The sequence below is a fragment of the Trematomus bernacchii genome, unplaced genomic scaffold (genome assembly GCF_902827165.1).
Source record: "Trematomus bernacchii unplaced genomic scaffold, fTreBer1.1, whole genome shotgun sequence".
NCBI lineage: Eukaryota > Metazoa > Chordata > Actinopteri > Perciformes > Nototheniidae > Trematomus > Trematomus bernacchii.
Window position 1 is genome coordinate 336,568 of NW_022987695.1, and position 24,135 is coordinate 360,702.

At 40.2% G+C, this 24,135-nt stretch overlaps 2 protein-coding genes across 4 annotated transcripts; both read left to right on the top strand.

Annotated features, from left to right (window-relative positions):
- Window positions 1-1,148: 1,148 nt before the first annotated feature.
- LOC117489243 lies at window positions 1,149-7,649 on the top strand. Of its 2 annotated transcripts, XM_034138429.1 has the most exons (9): window positions 1,149-1,269; window positions 4,792-5,124; window positions 5,266-5,538; window positions 5,662-5,730; window positions 5,909-6,034; window positions 6,152-6,241; window positions 6,336-6,364; window positions 6,699-6,767; window positions 7,020-7,649. In XM_034138429.1, exons 1-9 carry the CDS (start codon window positions 1,209-1,211, stop codon window positions 7,155-7,157), a joined length of 1,188 nt encoding a protein of 395 aa, XP_033994320.1. In that variant the 5' UTR covers window positions 1,149-1,208; the 3' UTR covers window positions 7,158-7,649. The 2 variants fall into 2 exon arrangements, with proteins under 2 accessions (XP_033994320.1, XP_033994321.1); XM_034138430.1 differs by lacking the exons at window positions 5,662-5,730; window positions 5,909-6,034 and having other exon boundaries at window positions 1,152-1,269.
- Window positions 7,650-11,926: 4,277 nt separating this feature from the next.
- LOC117489244 lies at window positions 11,927-23,202 on the top strand. Of its 2 annotated transcripts, none has more exons than XM_034138431.1 (10): window positions 11,927-12,032; window positions 13,120-13,443; window positions 13,585-13,845; window positions 14,709-14,798; window positions 15,571-15,660; window positions 15,755-15,783; window positions 16,103-16,171; window positions 16,424-16,557; window positions 17,102-17,211; window positions 22,527-23,202. In XM_034138431.1, the coding sequence occupies exons 1-9, from the start codon at window positions 11,972-11,974 to the stop codon at window positions 17,157-17,159; spliced, it is 1,116 nt and encodes a 371-aa protein (XP_033994322.1). In that variant the 5' UTR covers window positions 11,927-11,971; the 3' UTR covers window positions 17,160-17,211; window positions 22,527-23,202. The 2 variants fall into 2 exon arrangements, with proteins under 2 accessions (XP_033994322.1, XP_033994324.1); XM_034138433.1 differs by having other exon boundaries at window positions 17,105-17,211.
- Window positions 23,203-24,135: the final 933 nt, after the last annotated feature.

Sequence of the window (24,135 nt, forward strand, 5' to 3'; positions counted from 1 at the left end):
GCCAACAGCACAGGTCTGCGCGACAGGAATTCCCGGCAGTGATGACTATGGCGGCGGAGCCTGCAGGCTTGCCGCTCCCCCCACCGCTGCCACCGAGGCCGGTGAGCCGCCTACATCAGGGCTTCTACGGCCCGGCCTGTCCAGCACAGCCGGCCTTCGTTTCACCCCCCTGCCAGACATCTGGCGGTGTGGAGGCCACGTGGCGACAGCCACTGAGAACGAAGGCTCCGCTGGCGACATGGGCTGGAATCCTCAGAGTGCAGGGCCACTCGGACACGGAGTGTCCCAGTGTGCCCCCACTGGATGATAGCCTAGCGGCCCATCTGCTTCCGCAGGCAGCCGGGTGGGCAGAGGGGAGAAGGCCTCTGCCCCCGCTGTTGGGTGACCGCGAGATGCTTGAGTAAGATATTCAGGCTCGGGGCGCAGATGGCGGCGGCGGCGGCCAGTAATCTAGGTGTGTTGGGAGTGTCGCTGATTACCCCTCAGCAGGACACTCCCGCCCCCCTGCCTGAGGACGGGAGTGATTACTCGGACCGCTGCGTGGGCCAGATGAATAATCTGGTCCACGGTATGGCTTCTGTAAAGCGGCATTCAACCGTATAATAAACATATTATATTATTTGCAAGCTCTTGCGGGGACACATCAAATATTGTCGCGGGCCGGATTTGGCCCCCGGGCCTTTAGTTTGACACCGCAGCTCTAGGGTGACAAGTGCATGCTGTATTTTTCAATAAGATAAACAGATTCATCAAAGATGGAAACAGTGGCAAATCGTTTCCACATACTGCACTTGGTGTTGAGACACACAGGGCCTGGAAATGCTGTAATCTTAAAATAAACATCCAGATTGTGTCTCAATGTAAGTTTGGCTCAGTCATCCACAGTGACTGGATATTAGCTCAAACTGATCCGTCTCATATCGGCCTGAATTATTCCTCTGTTGCCCAACTGAATACGTGCCTGAGGTTTTCTATATGGTGTCGTACCTTCAGAGCTGCTGGTGTTAACCTCATTTTCATCAAAACACTTCTTCAGTTCTCAAGAAATACACTGGAGGTGAAATGAGGAACCAGAAAACATCTTCCCACGTTCAACTTCCCCTCTTCTGTCGCTTATCTGCTGTTATCCTCGGTACTGAGTTCTTGTTAAAGAAGCAGCCGGTGAGAGACTCTGACAGTCGAGAGCCAGAGACCGAGAGAGAAGCACGATGTCTGAATTCAGAAGGATCATAATGTCTTCATTCCTGATGCTGCTGCTCCACTTTACAGGTGAGGATGCAGAGAACACACACTGTTTACGACTGTTAATGAAAGCTAGTGAGGGCGTCTTTCAATTGAAATCGATGTATCCTTGGGCAAGATGCTAAACCCCAAGTCGCTCCCAATGGGGAACGGCAGGGTTGCCAACTCTCACGCATCTGGCGTGTGACACACGCTTTCACTCTCAATCTCACGCTCTCACGCTGCCCAAACTATTCTCACGCCAAAAACAAGAATACCGAAGACGAGAAACGGTTTTGAAAACTTTTGTCACGTAGTGATCGTCTTCTCAATAGAACATCTTTGATAATGTCTTCTGGCCAATCAGAATCACGATAACGGCGTGGTGTTGTTGCAGGAAGTCCCGACGAAGAATACTTTTGCGGTAGTACATCTCTATACATCGATACAACATTACGTGTTGATAGAAATCAACACGTAAATAAGACCCCACGGTTTGATGATTGATAGGTGTGTGGGCTGTCTTTCATTTTGACACACAGAACAATGGGGGCTATCCACCCTTATCCACAATGTAAAGTAATTCACACAGCCTCTTCTCTCTGTGAGGAGCAGCAGGTTCAGCTTTCAGAACAAAGTAACACAAAACAAAAATGGCATTTATTTTTTTAAATGTGTAGTAATAGATTTATTTATTTTTCTTCTCAAGAGAGTACCAGAATGTGTATTTTATGTTAGTATTTCAAAAAATCTCCTGGGGAAGAATCCCCCCAGACCAGTAGCGTGGCGTGGGGAAAAATGTAGGGGAAGCCCATTTTTTTGGGTTGGTTGGGGGGGGGGGGGGGGGTGGTCAATAACGTAACCAGATGAGTGATTACAGCGCCCGGTATCATTTTACACACATTTGTATCACACAGATGCAGGACTTGCACACGCCTGTTATCTAACCGACAGGTCCGCACGCACTCTCCAGCCGAAACTCTCGTTTATTAATTTAAGCATTTTCTTATTAATTTATGCAGACACACACCCCCCCCCCCCCCCCCAAATGCAATACCAGCCGCTCAATGCGCAGTGCAGATTCGGTAATGAATAAAAAAGAAGCATTCATTCACAAAGTAAATCAGGAGACCTTTAAAGTGTTATGTACACATCAAAGTATCAGTAGGCGTGTATGAAACACATGAATTCAAAAACAATTATGTACAGAAACATTTGCATGCGATAGTCCACCTTCTCTTCCCTTCCCTTTCTAACACACGGCAAGTGCAGCAACAGTCCTCGTCTCTGTAATTAGCTCAGTCCGTAGTCCAAAAGTAACTAAAAAATATAAACAAATCTCATCTATTCAGGTGAAATCGCCAGCCGCTTCTGAAGGGAAGCCAGAGAAAGCTGGCTTCCCTTGGCATGGCCCTGACCAATCACAGGTTGGCAGGGGCATCACGTGGGCCTCATCTGATTGGTCAATCCCTCAATTCTTTTCACCAAGGGAAGCCCGATTCAGTTGGCCTCCTCTCGCAACAGTGAATGCAATCTACTGTTTCACCATAAGATCTAGAGGGGCGCTGTTTGTTTCACTCTTTGTAAAATACTCAATGAGAGTGGGGGAGAGACGGGCCGGCAGCAACACACAGCAAAGGAGAATTATCGAAACAAAACAAAGTGTTTTTATTTATTTATTTAAATTATAACTACAATCCGAAAAAACAGGGGAAGCCTGGCTTCCCTTGGCCTCCGGGAGAAAACGCCACTGCCCCAGACCCCCCTGCAGGGGTTGGGTTTTCAGCATGTCAACCTGTGGGGAAATTGCAGGATTGACTCCAGGTCGCCCTTTTTATTTACTACAAGACAAATGTGCCTTTTTATTTCATACAGTTCAATTTGGATTGAGACAGGGAAATAATCTAAACCTCACGCGTGGCGTTTCACTGTCGGGGGGAGCGTGTATGTAATTACATTGCAAATACTGATTTGAGCCCCACCACTGTATGGGTTAGCCCTACCATAGATTACCCAACAAAAATACTCTGGAGCCGCAACTGCCGACCTGTATTGCGCATGCGCAGATCTAAGATCCAGTAGAAATTATAACAAAGTAAAAGTCTGCTGCTTATTGTTCTACTAGGCCAAAATAGAGTCAAAGAGTATATGAGAGTGAGAGTGTGTTAATTAATATTTGGCAGTTTGGAGTAAGTCTGTAGATTTGTTTGTGTGTGTGTGTGTTTCATGTATAGGCCTCTCACGATAATTAATTTTGTTGGATACATTTTCCCGGAAATTATTGCGATAAACGATAATATTGTCGGCACCGTTGTATGACCATTTTAGACCACTGACATAATGATAATATATAATAATAATTCAAGTACATCCTTTCAAACTGCTAGTCACATCCTCATGTAAATGGCAATTTATCGAGGTCATAAAAATTATCGAGTTCATTTTTATTTATCGTACGATAAGTCAATTAATTGCTTATCGCGACAGGCACACAATAAAACAGTGGAAACAAACATGTTTGACTTTCATTAGTGAATGAAACTGTGTGCCCTTTATAGTCTGTGTCCATTATTGTGTATTTGTATATATTGTATATATATCCTATATATATGCTAAGGTCTCGCTGCTGACACGATAGCAGTCATTTCGTGCGCATATGTGTAATTAAGCCGAATTAAACCCATGATATCAAAATCTCACTCCAGCCAGGTACCCAAAGTTGGCAACCCTGGGGAACGGTGTGTGAATGATACCTTCTGTCATGAAGTTTTAATCCGTTTCTACATTTAATATCCACTTTCCTCTATCGGGGTTGTGGGTTATGACGCGCCTCTCTTTGCTTCCAAACTAACTTTGTGGAGATCGTTGTAGCGTTGAATCACATCAGGTTTATTCATTGATCAAGGCGACATACAAACATGAAGACAAACTTCCTCGCTTCAAAGTAACTAAAAGAACACGGTCAAAAGACTCTACCGCATCCTGTTTAATCACACCCTCAGCTGTGTCCTAATGTCATGCCGTATATATAGACAAATAGACAAGCACGTCTGTCCCTCTCTGTCTCTCTCTGTCTCTCTCTGTCTCTCTCTGTCTCTCTCTCTGTCTCTCTTTGTCTCTCTGTCTCTCTCTGTCTCTCTCTGTCCCTCTCTGTCTCTCTCTGTCTCTCTCTGTCTCTCTCTGTCCCTCTCTGTCTCTCTCTGTCTCTCTGTCTCTCTCTGTCTCTCTCTGTCCCTCTCTGTCTCTCTCTGTCTTTCTCTGTCTCTCTCTGTCTCTCTCTGTCCCTCTCTGTCTCTCTCTGTCCCTCTCTGTCTCTCTCTGTCCCTCTCTGTCTCTCTCTGTCTCTCTCTGTCTCTCTCTGTCTCTCTCTGTCTCTCTCTGTCCCTCTCTGTCCCTCTCTGTCTCTCTCTGTCTCTCTCTGTCTCTCTCTGTCTCTCTCTGTCTCTCTCTGTCTCTCTCTGTCCCTCTCTGTCTCTCTCTGTCCCTCTCTGTCCCTCTCTAATATAATACATCATTATTCTGTCAGCATTTATGACATCTATATTTCTTTCTGCTTTTTTCCCCCAACAGCTGCAGATGGGAAACGTTACTCCTGCATTGTCAGAGCTGGAGATGAAGTCACTTTGCCTTTTGACAATGTGATAGATGATCAGGATAAGTGTGAGAGTACTACCTGGCTCTTCAGTGATTCAAGAGGTTCAGCAGCAGTGACGCTGTTTGAAGACGGGCAGATTCAGAACGATTCCAAAGCTAAATCAGACAGACTGAGAATTACAGAGAAATGTTCTCTGGTTATAAAGAAGGTCACAGAGGAGGATGTTGGTAGTTACACCTGCAGACAGTTCAACAACTCAGGACAACAACAAGGTCCAGCCTCTGTGTTTTATCTGTCTGTTGTTACCAGTGAGTATTTACATCATAATGTTTTCAAACTGTCTCTAAACTGAAACATTCCAATAATGATGATGATTACAGTGATGAAGTACATTTAAATGTTGTTACATATTGTGGTTATCTTTTCTCTCACAATATCTCCATCTTCAGTGACTGAACATCAGGACAATGATGAGGTGATGTTAGACTGCTCTGTGAAGAGATATGGACGGTGTGATCACTCAGTGAAGTGGCTGCTTCAGGGTCAAGACGTGGATAAAGATCACAGAGAGAAAAAGACATCACAGTCTCTCTGCTCTGCCTCTGTGACATTTCTGACTTCTCTTTTTAGTTACACATCAGGGTCTGAGTTGTTTACTTGTGAAGTAACTGATACATTCACAGGAGAAGAACATCTGTTTCTCTTCAGTCCTCAGTCCTCAGGTGAGAACATGATGATCTGTTTAAAGTCATTTCTTACTGGTGTAAATAAAAATACTTCAATATCTGTTTATTTTATGGACGTTTAAAATTGAATAGTTTGTTAAGTTTTGTTAATCTGTTTAGGTGAGGACAAAAAACCAGCATCAACAAAAACAACATCAACAACAACAGCTAAAAACAACTTGAACTCAGGTACGGTTAACTTTATTTACTTGCAAAGTGTTTGATGGTTACAGGACAGAACCTCAGCTGTTTCTCTTCAGTCCTCAGGTGAGAACATGATGAGCTGTTTAAAATCATTCATCCTGATGCGTCACATCTTTATCATGTTTTTATAACTGTCCAACATGTTGTTATTTTATTCATTAAGGTGAGGATGCAGGGAAGGGGACTGCAGTGTCAACAACATGGACAACAGTGAGAATGAGAGCAGCCGGAGAGACGACCAACACTGCATCTGAAAACAATCATACAGAACAAGAGGACAACAATAAAGGGAGAGACTGAACTGAAACATTTAACTTTAGAAAATACATGTTGTTGATCCAGAGTTTAAAGACAAGGAGATGAAAACCTCTGAGTATATGTAACTCTTCTAACTTCTCTCTTCCAGGTCGGTGGTGGTGGATCATCGTTGTGATCGTGGGTGTTGCAGCACTCACAATAATCACTGTGGCTGTCATCAGACGGAAGAGGACTCAAGGTGAGGACATTCACACATTATACTTTACAAACAAGAAGCTTTTGATGAACTTGGATTTTAACCCAAGTCTCATTTATTTGTTATTCTTTTGAAGGAAATGAAACACAGACGGATGACAACGTGGTGAGATAAAACATATATAAATTAAATGTTTTAAAACTGAACAATTAAATATTTTTAAAATAATGATTTCATAAATGTAGCAGGGTTTAAGGTTTTTGTTATTTACTATTCATGTAGTTAAACTCAAAGTTCATAAAAATAGCAACAAACAGTTATGCATTTGTTTTAAAGTAGGTAGGAAGTTGCACAACAGCGACGTCAAAAGGTTATAAACAGACAAAAAGTGATTTAATGGAACTATCTTTTATTGTGCTGTGCTTCATACTTAGCAGCTATTTTTGGTTTTTCAAGGTGGCAAAATATGTTTTTATAATAATACATTTTATTTGTGTAGGCTGATCCTGAAGACGGTGTTTCCTACGCCTCCATCAGCTACACCAGGAAGAGCAGCAGGAAAGCCAGGGTGAGCTGTCTCATTGATTTCACTGGTGATGTGACTTTATTCTCTATTCTACTCTAAATGTGATCATAACTCACCGAACATCATGCTGTATTAAAGAAGACTTGGAAACTGAGATTGAGAACATAAAATCTGCAGAGAAATGTTTATTGAGGATATAAATCAAGTGAGACGTAGGGTCATTTTCTCACAGACTTCTATACAATCAAGACTTTCAGAACTCCTTTATGCATAATCACTTTTCTTCCCCTGCAGGCTCACCTTCATGATGATGATGAAGATGATGCAGTGACCTACAGCACTGTGGGAGCTCCCTCCTCTTCCTCTGCTGCCTCCGCTGATCCCAGCCTCCTCTACGCCACCGTCAACAAACCAAGAAAGAAACCGATGTAATGTTTAAATCAATAGCATGATCGCTTGGATCAAAGATTTAGAGTTTAAGGGCACAGCTAGCAGAGTTTAATCAGATTTATATTAACCTTGTTTTTGCTTTTTTTTGGCTTAAATGCATCAAAGTGAGAGTACAGCAGCAGCTTTATGAAAACATGTGAGTCCCTCTAGAGGTGGATTGTGAAAAAGGTTCAGACATGTTGGAGATTTACTGTATTCTTAATACTTAGAGCATGGGCAAAACGTTTTTTTTTAATTAATTCTTGCCTGGTTTTACTAACTGTTGTTTAGTTATATCATTTAATGGAATATTGCATTTTCTTTAGTATATTTGATTGTGTTGTATTTTACCAAATGAAGTTACCTAATAGCCTTACCAGACTGCAGATGTATTTCCTTGTAACACCTTTTCAGTGAAATATGTTTTGCTTTGTTTGGAGTTTTGTGTTGGAAATAAAAAACGTTCTCAGGTGAAAATAAACTCTTTTAAAGGTGTTCTTGTTCAGCTGTCTTTAGTTTCAAACACTTTTATTTTCTCACCAGTAGGAAGCAGCAGAGATCCTCCCAACATGTGGAGGTCTCTACTGTCCTCTCACACTGAGAAGCAGATCTCTGCAGACACAAACACAAACACTCTCTCATGTGTGAATAATGTGAGTATAGGTTGAGTTAGTGAACTGTGTGCTTCTGAAAGTGCTGCAGCAGAGGGAGCTTGTGCAATGAGAGTTTACTTTACTGTAAAACAAAGCATATTTTTTGCACGATATACTTTCCAAGAAGCAAGCACATTTAGAATATCAAATCATTATTAAATTATGCAATCGAAACTTTAGGAAAGAAAAGTGAAACAAATGTTCAAATTAATAGATTTGCATTCAAATATCTTACTGTGAAAAATAGTCCTGCTTTTTTTGTGGTGCAAATATCTCGTTTTTTGGTGGATTGTCATGTTTTCAGATTAGAGTTAGAATGGGAAGTGAAAATGGAAGTAGTGAAAGCATGGAGAAATGAAAGAGGGAAGGAGCAAATATATTAAAAGGACAAAAAGTGAAGAGATCGAGGGAAAATGTAGTGATATTTCATGTTTGTCTGCAAATAAACTAAGCCCCAGAGCACCAAATGATGAGTTTCAGGAACATTAACACAACTACCAGATATGTAGAGTGAATAAGGCGGACAGTATTTCCCCTTTGATATGAAAACATAGTAAGTAGGAAAAGAGAATGAAGTTTTTTTAAAACAATGCTATTTTCTCCCCTTATCTGTTACCAGAGAACATATTTAATACAATAAAATAATGCATATTTAAATATTTTAAGAAAAAGGTTTTTTGTGCAGATTCACTTTAAAGGGGCTTTTGGGGGGTTTCCCGTTCCTGTAGTGTTATATAGGTTTTAGTGCATGTTAACGGTCTGAAAAGGCTAAAATTCCCCAAAATGTACCTCTTGAACATAGTGACATCACTATGTAACACTCTTCTATTGGCTAAGGGCCGGGACATCTCTAGTCACAGTAGAGACACTACATACTGATATACACCAGGGGCCTCATTTATAAAGGGATATACGCTCAAAAAATGGCGTACGCCAGTTTCTACGCAATGTTTGCGATTTATAAAATACTAACTTGGCGGGAAAATGTGCGGTCCTCCACGCAAACTCTAACCCATGCGTACGCACTAAGCACACAAACGGGAGAGACGAGAAACTGCGACACCGTTGGCAGAAGGAAGAATGGAGAGAAATATGTGGAAATAATACCATAAATAAAATGTTACCTCTCATTTATCAAATATGAAGAATTCATTTTCAAACATTGATTAAAGCCAATCTTTAAATGATTAAACAAACGCCTGTTTGAGACTCCTCAGTGCACACAAAAACATAACTTGGAGAAATAAATAAATACGGATATGTTATTGAAAACCACCTCGAATATGTTGTGTTAATGTTATGAAATGTTTTCTCATAAATGATGCGGTAAGCAGGAGGACAGAATTACGTCTAAACTGACGTCGTTTTGCATTTCTATAGGTTGTAGATACGAGCATGGTTTTATATACTATCACGTTTAATCGTGTTTTATGCCGTTTGCCAAGACTTGATAAGTCGCTCGTAAAACACAGGAGGTATGGAAACTAAGAACACCATATGTGGTAAATTGTACAGCTAATATAACACAATCCATTAGTTGTATTTCCTTTAACTGGTGGATTATGGATATATAGTTGCTGATCGACAGCTGGAACACGAAACCACCAAATACAACAAAAATAATTCAGATCCAGTCGTCATGACTCCACTCCGGAGGGATTCCCCGATCATTTCTTACAGTTTCTCATCAAGGGGGTGTCTCCTGTCCCCGGGACAAACACACTGCCTGAGGAAGGTTATGTGTATTCGTTTTGTCATTAACTTTTTTCGGACCACTTATTTATTTATTTTGGTGACGATCCGACCTCCATGCTGCTACTCTGGTTCAAACTGCATCCACCAAACAATATGATTTATCTCTACCTCCCCACAATAACCAAAATCTGACACGGTGTGAGATGTCTTTTTAGCTGTTCTATCGTTATTTCCTGCGATCTTCTTCATGCAGTCAGTCAAAATGAATGAATGAATGGGCGTTTCTTTGACTATGTAGTATAGGCAAATATGGGCGTTACGAGTCGATTGTGATTTATAAATGGAAACAGGCGTAGGAAGTGCCGTACGCACTTCCCTCGCCGGTACGCAATGTTTTGTGAATCGGAAAATGGCGGAAAATGTATGTACCTATTTTTGTGCTTTGTACTACGTAAGCAACCTTCCTACGTCAATCCTACGCAAGGCGTTATAAATGAGGCCCCTGAACATCAGCAGGAGAGGACTCTTTAAGCTGTTTAATGGCAGCAAAAGCAGGACTTTCAGAACTCCTTTATGCATAATCCCTTTTTTTTCCCTCCAGGTTGATGATGATGATGAAGATGATGCATTGACCTACAGCACTGTGAGAGCTCCCTCCTCTTCCTCTGCTGCCTCCGCTGATCCCAGCCTCCTCTACGCCACCGTCAACAAACCAAAAAAATAATACAGTTGAATGCTGTATTTTAAACTATGGCACAATTGTTATAACCATATTACAAAGGCAAAGCGAGTAGAGTTATAATAAGATTTATATTGACCATGTTTTTGCTTTTTTTGGCTTAATTGCATCAAAGTGAGAGTACAGCAAAACATGTGAGTCCCTCGAGAGGTGGATCGTGAAAAAGGGGCAGACATGTTGGAGATTTACTGTATTCTTAATACTTACAGTGTGGGCATAATGAAGGTTTTGTAAAGTGGATTCTGGCTTTTTTATTACAGTCTTTTCTTTAAAGTGGACCTATCATGCTATATTTAAATGATATATTGTAGGGCCATACCTATATAAGGTATATTTATACGTTTCTGTTTTCAAAATACCAAACAGATCATGCATTTTAGCCATGCCTCATTTCGCTCTATGTGCTGTTTGCTGTCTACGGGTCTGATTCTGCTGACCAGGGCCCCCTGCAGGAGAGGTGAGACGTGCTCTGATCAGCTGCTGGGCTGTCAGAAGAGGGGGAGAAAAAGAGATCTCCGTCCTCCGTGTTTCATTATATAGAGTCGTTATTCATTTATTTTAAAGCTCAATAAGACCTTTGACCGGCACTTTTCTAATTTTGTCCGGAAGATTTAAACTTTAACGGACATCTTGACCGGCGAAAGTAACTGAAACTGAAACTCTGCCGCACGGTCCCCTCGTTCCTTGGAAGAGGCGGAGAGGTGGGTGTTTGTCATCTGCTGGTGGACTAACCGGAGAGAATTACAGTGCTTGCCTCGACGGGGAGGGATTGCATTGAATTAAAGCAGCGGGAGCAAACGCTTGCCTCGGGGAGGGAGAAAAAAAGCCACAGCGGAGAATAAACAGAAGGGTAACCATGGTAACTATGGGCGGGAAGTCTTCTTCACTGCTTTTGTGGCAGACTACAGCGCCACTTACAGGCCTGGCATATGTACTACAGCGTCTCCAGCGCTTTCGAGCGGCAAAGGCCGGCCGTGGCCCAACCCCACATTCCCCTGATAGGTGGAGAGTTGGCCCAATAGCCGTAGCGCCACTGTCCTGACGTCAGGACAGTGTTGAAATCTGGATCAGTTTTTATCAGATCCGTTGCAGCCCCTTTTTTAGAGATTTGGGTATGGAGGAAAATAGAGAGGGTTGTGTTTTCTGACACTTGGTGAGTTCCCTGGAACACCGGGGACACATATTCATGTATAAAAGACGTACAAAAGTGCATTTTGCATGATAGGTCCCCTTTAATATAATTCAATGGAGTATTGCTTTTTCTTCAGTACATTTGACTGTTTTGTATTTTACTAAATAAAGTGATCTATTAGTTTTTCAAGAGTGCAGATGTATTTATTTGTATGGTTTTTCCTAATATGACTTTCTCTAAACATCAGGTGTGTTCTTAAAGTACACAGTTTCACTAGTGACTCCACTGATCAACAACACTGCCTTTTGTTATCGCTGCATATTCATTTATATATTAAGGTATATTCATATCCACCCCCTGCTGGTTATTTTTAAGTTTTTATATACATATTCATTACTTTATGTGCATCACTCTCCACGGTTCTACTTTTTGCTCTAATCTTATCTGGTCAGCGTCAGAGGGTAAAACCTCCAGAGCTCTGCTGCTGTTGATAACCACATTTTCACAGAAACACTTCTTCAGTTCTCAGAACAGAAATAAAGAAGCAGCAGGTGAGAGACTCTGACAGTCGAGAGCCAGGGACCGAGAGAGAAGCACGATGTCTGAATTCAGAAGGATCATAATGTCTTCATTCCTGATGCTGCTGCTCCACTTTCCAGGTGAGGATGCAGAGAACACACACTGTTTACGACTGTTAATGAAAGCTAGTGAGGGCGTCTTTCAATTGAAATCGATGTATCCTTGGGCAAGATGCTTAACCCCAAGTCGCTCCCAATGGGGAACGGTGTGTCGATGATACCTTCTGTCGTGGTGTTTTAATCAGTCTCTACATTTAATATCCACTTTCCTCTATCGGGGTTGTGGGTTATGACGCGCCTCTCTTTGCTTCCAAACTAACTTTGTGGAGATCGTTGTAGCGTTGAATCATATCAGGTTTATTATTTGATCAAGGCGACATACAAACATGAAGACAAACTTCCTCGCTTCAAAGTAACTAAAAGTTCTCCGTATCAAAAAAGAACAAAAAGAACATGGTCAAAAGACTCTACCGCTTCCTGTCTAATCACACCCTCAGCTGTGAACCAATGTCATGCCATATATAGACATATAGACATGCACGTCATATCTGACAGCAAATAAGTGAGGCTTAAATTAACATCATTTAAAGCGTAGTGTGACTCACAAAAATAGATAGTTAAGAGTTTCCTCTAAAGCCTTTTAGTAATAAGACAAACATTCAAACCATAATGATGAAAGGAAAATGGCTCTAACCCCTTCATTGAGCAAGGGGCACATTGCTCTGTATGCATTGGGTGTGAATGGGGGACTTGTTGTATGTAAAGCGCTTTGAGGGGGGGAAAGACTGGATAAAGCGCTTTATAAATACAGTCCATTTACCATTTACCAATTACATTAAATAAAACAGCTTTAATATCACTAGCGGTACTTTACTACGTACTGTTCCTTTAACTGAGAATGATGAGTTGTGTTTGTAACGTGGTGACTTTAGTGAACTCTTGGTCACTAAAACCCACATAGCAATATTCTTTAAAGTGATCGTCACACTCACTATGAACACTTCAGTTAGTTATGTGGATCTGTAATTAACTCTGGTTTGAATGTGTCGTTAAATGATTCATTAAACAGATCAACCAGAACTCTAACTCTTTACCTTTTTATATAATACATCATTATTCTGTCAGCATTTATGACATCTATATTTCTTTCTGCTTTTTCCACCAACAGCTGCAGCTGTGAAACAATACTCCCGTATTGTCAGAGCTGGAGATGAAGTCACTTTGCCTTTTGACAATGTGATAGATGATCAGGATACGTGTGAGTATACTACCTGGTACTTCAGGGATTCAAGAAGCTCAGTGACGCTGTTTGAAGGCGGGAAGATTCACAACGAAGCCAAAGCTAAATCAGACAGACTGAGAGTTACAGAGAAATGTTCTCTGGTTATAAAGAAGGTCACAGAGGAGGATGCTGGTTATTACACCTGCAGACAGATCAGATCAGGACAACAACAATATCAAGACTCTCAGGTTGATCTGTCTGTTGTTACCAGTGAGTATTTACATCATCATGTTTTCAAACTGTCTCAATACTGAAACATTCCAATAATGATGATGATTACAGTGATGAAGTACATTTACATGTTGTTACATATTGTGGTTGTCTTTTCTCTCACAATATCTCCATCTTCAGTGACTGAACATCAGGACAATGATGAGGTGACGTTACGCTGCTCTGTGTCGACATATAGATGGTGTAGACACACAGTGAAGTGGCTGCTTCAAGATCAAGATGTGGATAAAGATCACAGAGAGATAAAGACATCACAGTCTTCCTGCTCTGCCTCTGTGATATTTCAGACTTCTCATTTTAGTAACACAACAAGGTCTGAGTTGTTTAATTGTGAAGTAAGAGATGGTTCCAACATGCAGACCTTCAGTCCTCAGACCTCAGGTGAGAACATGATGATCTGTTTAAAGTCACTTCTTACTGGTTTAAAAAAAAATACTTCAATATTTGTTTATTTTATGGACGTTTAAAATTGAATAGTTTGTTAAGTTTTGTTCATCTGTTTAGGTGAGGACAAAAAACCAGCAACACCAACACAAACAACAACAGCACCACAACCAACAACACCACCACAACCAACAACAACAGCAACAACAACAACACCACCACCACCAACAACCAACAACACCACCACCACCAACACCACCACAACCAACAACACCACCACCACCACCAACACCACCACAACCAACAACAACACCAACAACAACAACACCACCACCACCAACAACACCACCACCACCACCAACACCAACACCACCACAACCAACAACACCACCAACAACAACACCACCACAACCAACAACACCACCACCACCAACAACACCACCACAACCAACAACAACACCACCAACAACACCACCACCAACAACACCACCACCACCACCACCACCAACAACAACAACAACACCACCACAACCAACAACACCACCACCACTAACACCAACACCAACAACAACACCACCAACAACAACACCACCACAACCAACAACAACAGCAACGGCAACAACAACAACAACAAAAACAACAACACCAGCTAAAAACAACATAAACTCAGGTAAGGTTCAAGTTATTTACTTGTAAAGAGTTTGATGGTTACAGGACAGAATCACAGCTGTTTCTCTTCAGTCCTGAAAATGAGCTGTTTAAAATCATTCATCCTGATGTGTCACATATTTATGTCGTGATGTGAGATGCTTACATTAGTTTTTATAACTGAACAGCATTTTGTTATTTTATTCATTAAGGTGCAGGGAAGGTGACTACAATATCAACCACACCTATTAAACCAACTTCGACAAAAGTGAAAACTACATCTGAAAAAACAAGACAAGTCGGTAACAATCCAGCGCGTTCACATGAAAGGGGTGGTATTTGGAGCATTCCACCAATCACAAACATGGACAAGCGTACTGACAGTGCAGCGCGTCATACTTCCTGAATGAAAAGTCAACTATAATATTAGACATATGAAGAAGTTAAACTTTAAACATCCATGACTTAAACACTTTATCCAGGAAAAAAGCCACATAGCTGCACCTGCAAGGTGAATACAGCTGGTAAAAGAAAAAGTGTTTGAATGCGTACATTAACAGGTTTATGAAATCACTGCCCCGTCTAAGACACGATCTGACTTTAATTACATTTGACTCGAGTGTTTCGTCAACTTAATGTGTTGCTTAAAATAATACTTCTGCATACAGTATGTGACACTGAGTGTTGCACGGCCAGATACGGCTCAAGAAGCTGACTCAAATAAGGAAATATATGATACATTATGATGTGATATGATGTGATATGAATGATAATGGGACACATCGACGTCTGCAATCACAGTGCCGCGGACTGTACGTAATGTTACTTTGATCCGGTTACTTATGTTGTGGCAGATATTTAAGTAAGCTTTCTTAACGCTCGTAGGACCGGAAACCCCGAGTTTTCCCTGAAGTTAGCCCGCTAAGCGAAAATCCTGCTTCGTAGTACAGGCCTCAGGTAATGACAAAACAAAAACATTTACATTTAGAAAATACATGTTGTTGATTCAGATTTTAAGGACAAAGAGATAAAAATCTCTGAGTATATGTAACTCTTGTAACTTCTCTCTTCCAGGTCGGTGGAGGTGGATCATCGTTGGGATCGTGGGTGTTGCAGCACTCACAATAATCACTGTGGCTGTCATCAGACGGAAGAGGACTCAAGGTGAGGACATTCACACATTATACTTTACAAACAAGAAGCTTTTGATGAACATGGATTTTAACCCAAGTCTCATTTCTTTTGTATTCTTTTGAAGGGAATGAAACGCAGACGGATGACAACGTGGTGAGATAAAACATATATAAATAAAATGTTTTAAAACTGAAAAATGTAACATTTATAAAATAGTGATTTCATAAATGTAGCAGGGTTTAAGGTTTTTGTTATTTACTATTCATGTACTGTAGTTAAACTCAAACTTCATAAAAAAAGCAACAAACAGTTATGAATTTGTTTTAAAGAAAGTAGAGTTGTGCAACAGCAACGTCAAAAAGTGAATTAATGGAAGTATTTTTTATTGGCCTGTGCTTCATACTTAGCAGGTATTTTTTGTTTTTCAAGGTGACATTAATAATAACTATCATTATGCATTTTATTTGTGTAGGCTGACCCTGAAGATGGTGTTTCCTACGCCTCCATCGGCTACACCAGGAAGAGCAGCAGGAAAGCCAGGGTGAGCTGTCTCATTGATTACACTGGTGATGTGACTTTATCGTCTATTCTACTCTAAATGTGAGCATAACTCACCGAACATCATGCTGTATTAAAGAAGACTTGGAAACTGAGATTGAGAACATAAAATCTGCAGAGAAATGTTTATTGAGGATATAAATCAAGTGAGACGTAGGGTCATTTTCTCACAGACTTCTATACAATCAAGACTTTCAGAACTCCTTTATGCATAATCACTTTTCTTCCCCTGCAGGCTCACCTTCATGATGATGATGAAGATGATGCAGTGACCTACAGCACTGTGGGAGCTCCCTCCTCTTCCTCTGCTGCCTCCGCTGATCCCAGCCTCCTCTACGCCACCGTCAACAAACCAAGAAAGAAACCGATGTAATGTTTAAATCAATAGCAAGATCGCTTGGATCAAAGATTTAGAGTTTAAGGGCACAGCTAGCAGAGTTTAATCAGATTTATATTAACCTTGTTTTTGCTTTTTTTGGCTTAAATGCATCAAAGTGAGAGTACAGCAGCAGCTTTATGAAAACATGTGAGTCCCTCTAGAGGTGGATTGTGAAAAAGGTTCAGACATGTTGGAGATTTACTGTATTCTTAATAATTAGAGCATGGGCTAAATGATTTTTTTAAAATTAATTCTTGCTTGGTTTAATTAACCGTTGTTTAGTTATATCATTTAATGGAATATTGCATTTTCTTTAGTATATTTGATTGTGTTGTATTATACCAAATGAAGTCACCTAATAGCCTTACCAGACTGCAGATGTATTTCCTTGTAACACCTTTTAAGTGAAATATGTTTTGCTTTGTTTGGAGTTTTGTGTTGGAAATAAAAAATGTTCTCAGGTGAAAATAAACTCTTTAAAAGGTGTTCTTGTTCAGCTGTCTTTAGTTTCAAACACTTTTATTTTCTCACCAGTAGGAAGCAGCAGAGATCCTCCCAACATGTGGAGGTCACTACTGTCCTCTCACACTGAGAAGCAGATCTCTGCAGACACAAACACAAACACTCTCTCATGTGTGAATAATGTGAGTATAGGTTGAGTTAGTGAACTGTGTGCTTCTGAAAGTGCTGCAGCAGAGGGAGCTTGTGCAATGAGAGTTTACTTTACTGTAAAACAAAGCATAGTTTTTGCACAATATACTTTCCAAGAAGCAAGCACATTTAGAATAGCAAATGATTATTAAATTATGCAATCGAAACTTTAGGAAAAAAAAGTTAAACAAATGTTCAAATTAATAGATTTGCATTCAAATATCTTAATGTGAAAAATAGTCCTGCTTTTTTTGTGGTGCAAATATCTCGTTTTTTGGTGGATTGTCATGTTTTCAGATTAGAGTTAGAATGGGAAGTGAAAATGGAAGTAGTGAAAGCATGGAGAAATGAAAGAGGGAAGGAGAAAATATATTTAAAGGACAAAAGGTGAAGAGATGGAGTGAAAATGTAGTGATATTTCATGTTTGTCTGCAAATAAACTAAGCCCCAGTGCACCGAAAGATGAGTTTCAGGAACATTAACACAACTACCAGATATTTAGAGTGAATTTCCCCTTTGATATGAAAACATAGTAAGTAGGAACAGAGAGTGAAGCATTTTTAAAACAATGCTATTTTCTGTTACCAGAGAACATACTTGATACAATAAAATAATGCATATTTAAAAGATATTTTGGGCAGATTCATTTGAACCCTTTAACAGCCAGCACCACCATTTGGTAGAGCACATTTTGTGTCTTGATATCTTGTTGAAAAAAAAATTAAATAGTTTTACTCCATCTGATTCATACAGCGCATTTGGTTGGCATGTTATGCACAAAACCACCTCTAGATGTCACTGTGGTTCGAACAGAATGCCCTTCAGCTAGCTTCCACTGAGAAAGTTGGCATGCTAAAAATCACTGCTGAAGAAATCACTCTTTTTCGTCAACTCTTGTAAGGTAACCATATCATTTGACATATTTTTGCGTCAGAGCACTGACTGAACATAATTAGATAACTTGATGCACAAAAAAAGTTTTAACAAGGGTGTAATTATTTTTTTGAAAATATGCTCAACCAAACGGTCAAATTGGCCTTTTATGGTAAGCTAGCATTATGACTTTTTCAGAGTTTCAGAGATGTTTTCCTATAAAATATGGTAAATAAATAGCTAGATTCATGAACCCCAACAAACAACAATGTGGGTAGGTGTGTTGAAACGTAGTGTGGTATCAATATCACAGAGGGAATGGCTAAACTGGGTAAACTAGTTGGACGCGTGTGATCTCCATTGCTTTCAATACCATTTATTTTCCAACAAACACGGTCAAAAAACTGTTTGCTCTTCCCAATCCCAGATCACCCACATGAACCAGGGACATCAACAGAGTTGGGTGTAACGCGTTACTGTAATAATATTACTTTTGTCGGTAACGGAGTAGTGTAACGCGTTACTTTTATAATTCAGTAATCACACTACAGTTACTAACATTGCCCCGACACGCGTTACTTCGTTACTTTTATAAAATCAGTCATAATCACACTGACAGACAAGAGGGGTTTCCGCCGCAGGTTTATATGTACGTAATCTGCGCGACTTGCGCGTCCACATCTCCTGCAGTGCTGCATAAACATGGCAGAGTCAGCGATAACTTTCGAGGGGTGGAGGTATGCCCATTATTTTGAGTTCGTCCGAAGAATAGACAGGAATGTGACGGTGAGGTGCAAACTGTGTCCAGGCCAGAAGCTGTTATCCACTGCTGCAAACACCACGTCAAACCTCAACAAACACCTGCAAAGAACACATGCTAAGGTGAAGCTAATAGCTAAGGACCCCCGAACCCAGAGTGAGGATGTTGTGAGTCGCCGCCGCCGACTCTGAAGCGGCACAAATTAGAATTTGGAGGACCGGTAACCAAAGCAGAGATGGACAGGCTTGTAGCATCCTTCATAGTAGAGGTAATGTTGCCCATTTGCACAGTGGAATCACCATCGCATCGTTCAGAGATATACTGCGCAAAATACAGATAGCAGGAGACAGAGGACAGCCATAGTCAGAGCTATCTGGATCAGTCTTATGCGACAATGGAAACTGAACTAAAGAGAACATTTGAAACTTTAGCAGTCTGCGTGATCTGCCTGTAGGGAGGGGCGGGCCGGCCCTGCGAGTAAAGTAACGAGTAAAGTAACGAGTAAAGTAACGAGTAAAGTAACGAGTAAAGTAACGAGTAAAGTAACGAGTAAAGTAACGAGTAAAGTAACGAGTAAAGTAACGAGTTACTTTATGTAGAGAGTAACGAAGTAGTGTAATATATTACTTTTTTTTAAAGTAATATGTAATATGTAATATATTACTTTTTTTTAGTAACGACCCCATCTCTGGACATCAATTATATGATGTTGCCCCATTACGCCACCTAGTTTTCAAAATATAACAAATAACATATGTTTATGTTTATGGTTATTTCCCCATTAGCTTTTGCTCTTGACAAAAGCTACTCTTCCTGGGGTCCTACACTTAAAACAATACAACAATAATACTCAACACAACAACATTCAAGACATAAGTCCTGGGTGACGTCACGCTTCGCCGAACTGCATTGTGCATTGTGGGAGCGAAGCGTAGATTTGCTCGCGTTGCTCGCATTGCTCGCGGCAAAAGTTGAGCAATGTTCAACTTTTGAAGCTTCGACGGAAGCGTCAGCCAATCGAATCATATGCCAGTACAAGCTCTAGCCCAGACCTGGGCATCGTACGGCCCCCGGGCCACATACGGCCCTTTGGTTGACTCTGACCGGCCCGTGTAAGGCTAATTGGAAATTACAAAATAAACATATTTTCTAACTTTACCTCATGCATGGACTAAAGCTGCATTGCTTTTATTTTGAAGTTGTTTTTTATTCACGTGCATAATGACGCAATACGTATATCAAGACGTGCACATTATTGGATCCTTGTCACAAGACGACTTTAGCCCTCAAAAAAATGTCCGCTAAAAAAAGAAAGGTAGATGCTGAATGCAGGGTTTTCAACAAAAATTGGACTGCTAAGTATTTATTTACTGAAGTCGGAGGTAAAACCGTGTGTTTAGTTTGCGGGGAGCAGATCGCCGTGTTTAAGGAGTACAATGTGAGTCGACATTACGAGACGAAACACGCGGAGAAATATAAAAACTTGACTGACGCTGAAAGGGCGCGGACATCGGAAGCTTTGCTAGCTAAGCTGCAAAAGCAGCAAGGCTTTTTTACCAAGCTTCACACATCCAGTGATGCAGCAACCATGACCAGCTTTGTGATATCCCACAAAATTGCTAAAAACAGTAAGCCGTTCTCGGAGGGGGAGTTTGTCAAAGAGTGCTTGGTGGACTCTGCAGCACTAATATGCCCTGAAAAAAAAGCCGCATTTGAGCAAGTCCCGCTGTCCAGGCGAACCGTGACTAGAAGGATCGAGGACATTGCGGGGAATCTGGAGCTTCAGCTGCAACGTGAAGTGGCAAGTTACGACTTTTTCTCCTTGGCTTTGGACGAGAGCTGTGATGTCCGCGACACAGCCCAGTTACTCGTATTCGTCCGCGGGATAACACCGGACTTCAAGATTACGGAGGAGCTGGCAGCAATGCGGTCGATGAAAGGGACGACGACAGGGAGCGATCTGTTCACGGAGGTAAACGAGTGCATGGACACGCATACATATGTGAACAAACATTTTCAATTATGAAGTTTACGAAATCCAGGTATAGATCCTCTCTCACTGATGATCATCTGTCAGCTGTGCTTCGCATCTCCACCTCAGACATTCAACCTGACTTTGATGCACTCGTTAAAGCCCAGCAGAGACTAGATTTCTCTCACTGAACAAGAAAAGAGAACTTAAAAACACCAAATGAGGTGGTTAGACTACAAATGTTGGCATGTAAAGGCACCAACTAGCAGTGAACTGGGACACTTTCTTTGGAAGCCTTTTTCTCAAAATCACAGTTCAGTGATGTTTAGTGACAGTTCAATATGATGTATCTTGCTTAATATTTGGAGTACAAAGACAATATTGTGATGTCTTTAGAATGCTAAGAACCTCTTTCCAACAGTAAATGAAACTCAAAATGTGTTTGAGTGAATGTGACTGAAAATGTTCACTAATATGAGTCACAAATGGTGAAAAACGTTCATTTTGTTTACCATTGTTTTGGGAAATTTGATTTAATAAATGACATTTTTTTGTAAGGCAACCTCACTTTTTCATTGCTTAACTATAACATATACTCTTACCAGCTTGTCAAAACAATGCTATTTACTGCTTTTTATAAAGAAATACAATTAATATTATGCAGAATTGAGTTCAGCCTTTTGGCCCGGCCCTCCACAATATTTTCAGTTTCTCATGTGGCCCCATGGAAAAAATAATTGCCCACCCCTGCTCTAGCCAATCAAACCGCTGCTTGTGTGTCCGGGGCGGGAGATTCAGGTGATTGGTTGTTGGTCTAGCTTCAGACATGCCCGCCGGCAAGCGACAACGCACGCCGCTGTGTGGACGGGCCGTTATGGTCATGCTCGTCTCTTGTGTAAACTATTTGATCATAAAAATACAGTGGTTTTTTGCCAAATTGGACATTTCTGAGAAAAGTGATAACACCAGATTGCAGACGTTTCTCAACCGGAAGCCATGATAGATTTCTATGCATAACTCCAATATGAGTGTAATGGCTGCAACACGTCGTATAGATTCAAGATTCAAGGGTTTTATTATGCACAGCAGCTACAGTGTAGTTATGGCAATGCAAAGCTTAGGGTCCTCCAACAATGCAACATATTATATATAGAGACAAAAAAAATATAAGACAAAAATAAATAAATAAATAAAATAAAAAAATAGTGCAAATGTAACAGAGTACGATACATTTGAATAAAATAGTGCAGGTGAAAGAAGAGATTGTAAGGTTAAATATTGTACAGTGAAATAAAATAAAAATATAACTACTAACATATAGTTAATACCTGTGGGTTTTATGAAATGGCACGTTAACTTCTATTCGTTCTTGAAATGACTCATATTCTTCATTATATGATATTTTAAGATTGAGGTACTATAGTTTTACTTTTCCCTTCTGGCAACGCTGGTGGTGGCCATCTTTTGTATCGGAAAAGCACGATCATTTGACTCCTAGCAAGATGCCAACCAGGCTTTAAAAAAAATATATATATATATATATTGAAAATGACTAAATGGACAAATGGCCAAAGCTGTAAAAAAACAGATTGTAACGAAGTGTATTTTATTTCCTTTGTAAAAAGAAAAAACCCATGTGATCTAAATCATGTTGTGCATGCTGTTGATATGAGATGACTGATTGATCTTTGTCTTTCTTTCAGTGTGGAAGAAACACTCAACGCTGATTGTTTTTGGATTTAGTGCGTCTGCTAGTGCCATAATAATTCTGTACTTGGTAGTGCGCTATACACAGAAGTAAGAAGACCTCAGGGGTTTATTATTCCAATAAATGCATTTTGAAGGGACAAAAGTGCATGTGCAATGCATGTGCATACAACAGGAAATGAAGGATGCTATTAAACTATTAACATAGATGCTTTTGAGCTGAAGCTTTGGATCACTGATGTTTTATCTAAGGTGCATTAGAGAAGAATAGATGGAAGAATAACAAACCTGCTTTAAGTAAATGGCACTTACAAATTCAAATAAAATTCAAGTTAAACTTATAAGACAAACCTGCCATTCGTTGAAAAGTCTTTAAAGTCGACTCTACAGTATTATTGATAAAGTTCCTCCTGTCAAAATTGGCACTGAAGAAATCTTTTAAACAGAGATTTTAATGTAGGTGAATGGGTACAAAAGTGTTAAATGAGAATGTTAATTCAGTGTGCTTTTGAGATATACAGATTGGTTACATAATGTTTAAATGTGTGCAGTAGAGAAGTGTGTGATCAAATCTTATCAAGTTTAACATATCCTAAACTATCTGTAAAACCCTGCTGCTGCTGCTGCTTTGTGCTCATTAAAACAACATAATAAATACAAATCAATCAATCACAGTGTCTGTGTACATGTGTCTCATTGTGGATGAACATGTTTCATTGACCAGGCTCTGGTCTAACTGGTTAAAGTCAAACCAGTTCTCCCAGTGTGTGATGACTCGCTTCCTGTTAAAGTGAAAGTGCTTCACAGACGGGAAGATTTGAGCAAAGAGATGAGCTACCAGAGAGATGAGCTAACAATTATCAGTCTGTTTCAGAAGAAAGGATCTGAGAAAGGTTTTAAATATTCAGTGTGAGGCTGTAAACTGTTAAATCTCCTTCATTCATCGGAGCTACATCCCAGCTCTCTGAGGTAACTTTTACTTTCTGTCCTGGCGTAGAAAAATAGACACATTTTCTCCCTTGATTTCATTCTGTTAAATTATTGTGTTTATAAATGTTTGTGTTTGTTATCTTCTCCTCAGAGACTGAACCAGGAAGAGATGCCTGGTGAGAAAACACGTTTTTATAAATGAACTACATGGGTTTCCCTTTCAAGACTGCAAAGTACTCAGATCGTGTACTTGAGTAAAAGTAGAAGTACTCAGTTCATGTACTTGAGTACAAGTAGAAGTACCAGAGTGTAGGAATACTCTGTTTCAGTAAAGGTGCTGCATTCAAAATGTTACTCAAGTAAAAGTAGAAAAGTATTATCATCAAAATATAGTTAAAGTAGCAACAGTAAAAGTAGTCATTGTGCAGATTGGTCCATTTCAGAATAATATATATGATATGTTTTATAATGATTGATCATGAAAGTGTTCTCAAAGCTGGTAAAGGTGCTGATAGTTTGAATGACTTTGTATACTGCAGGGTAGCTTGTGGATTTACTCCAGGTGGAACTAAAGTCTGATTTAACACTTGATTATATTTCACATCATTCATCCAGATCTGTAAAGTAACTAAAGGTATTAAATACCATTTACCTCTGAATTGTAGAGGAGTAGAA

Coding starts and splice junctions, on each gene's coding strand:
- LOC117489244 (XM_034138431.1), top strand. CDS start 11,972: ATGTCTGAATTCAGAAGGATCATAATGTCTTCATTCCTGATGCTGCTG. Junction 13,846..14,708: donor CTTCAGTCCTCAGACCTCAG/GTGAGAACATGA, acceptor TTATTCATTAAG/GTGCAGGGAAGGTGACTACA. Junction 16,172..16,423: donor AGAGCAGCAGGAAAGCCAGG/GTGAGCTGTCTC, acceptor CTTCCCCTGCAG/GCTCACCTTCATGATGATGA.
- LOC117489243 (XM_034138429.1), top strand. CDS start 1,209: ATGTCTGAATTCAGAAGGATCATAATGTCTTCATTCCTGATGCTGCTG. Junction 5,731..5,908: donor TAAAAACAACTTGAACTCAG/GTACGGTTAACT, acceptor TTATTCATTAAG/GTGAGGATGCAGGGAAGGGG. Junction 6,035..6,151: donor ACAAGAGGACAACAATAAAG/GGAGAGACTGAA, acceptor TCTCTCTTCCAG/GTCGGTGGTGGTGGATCATC.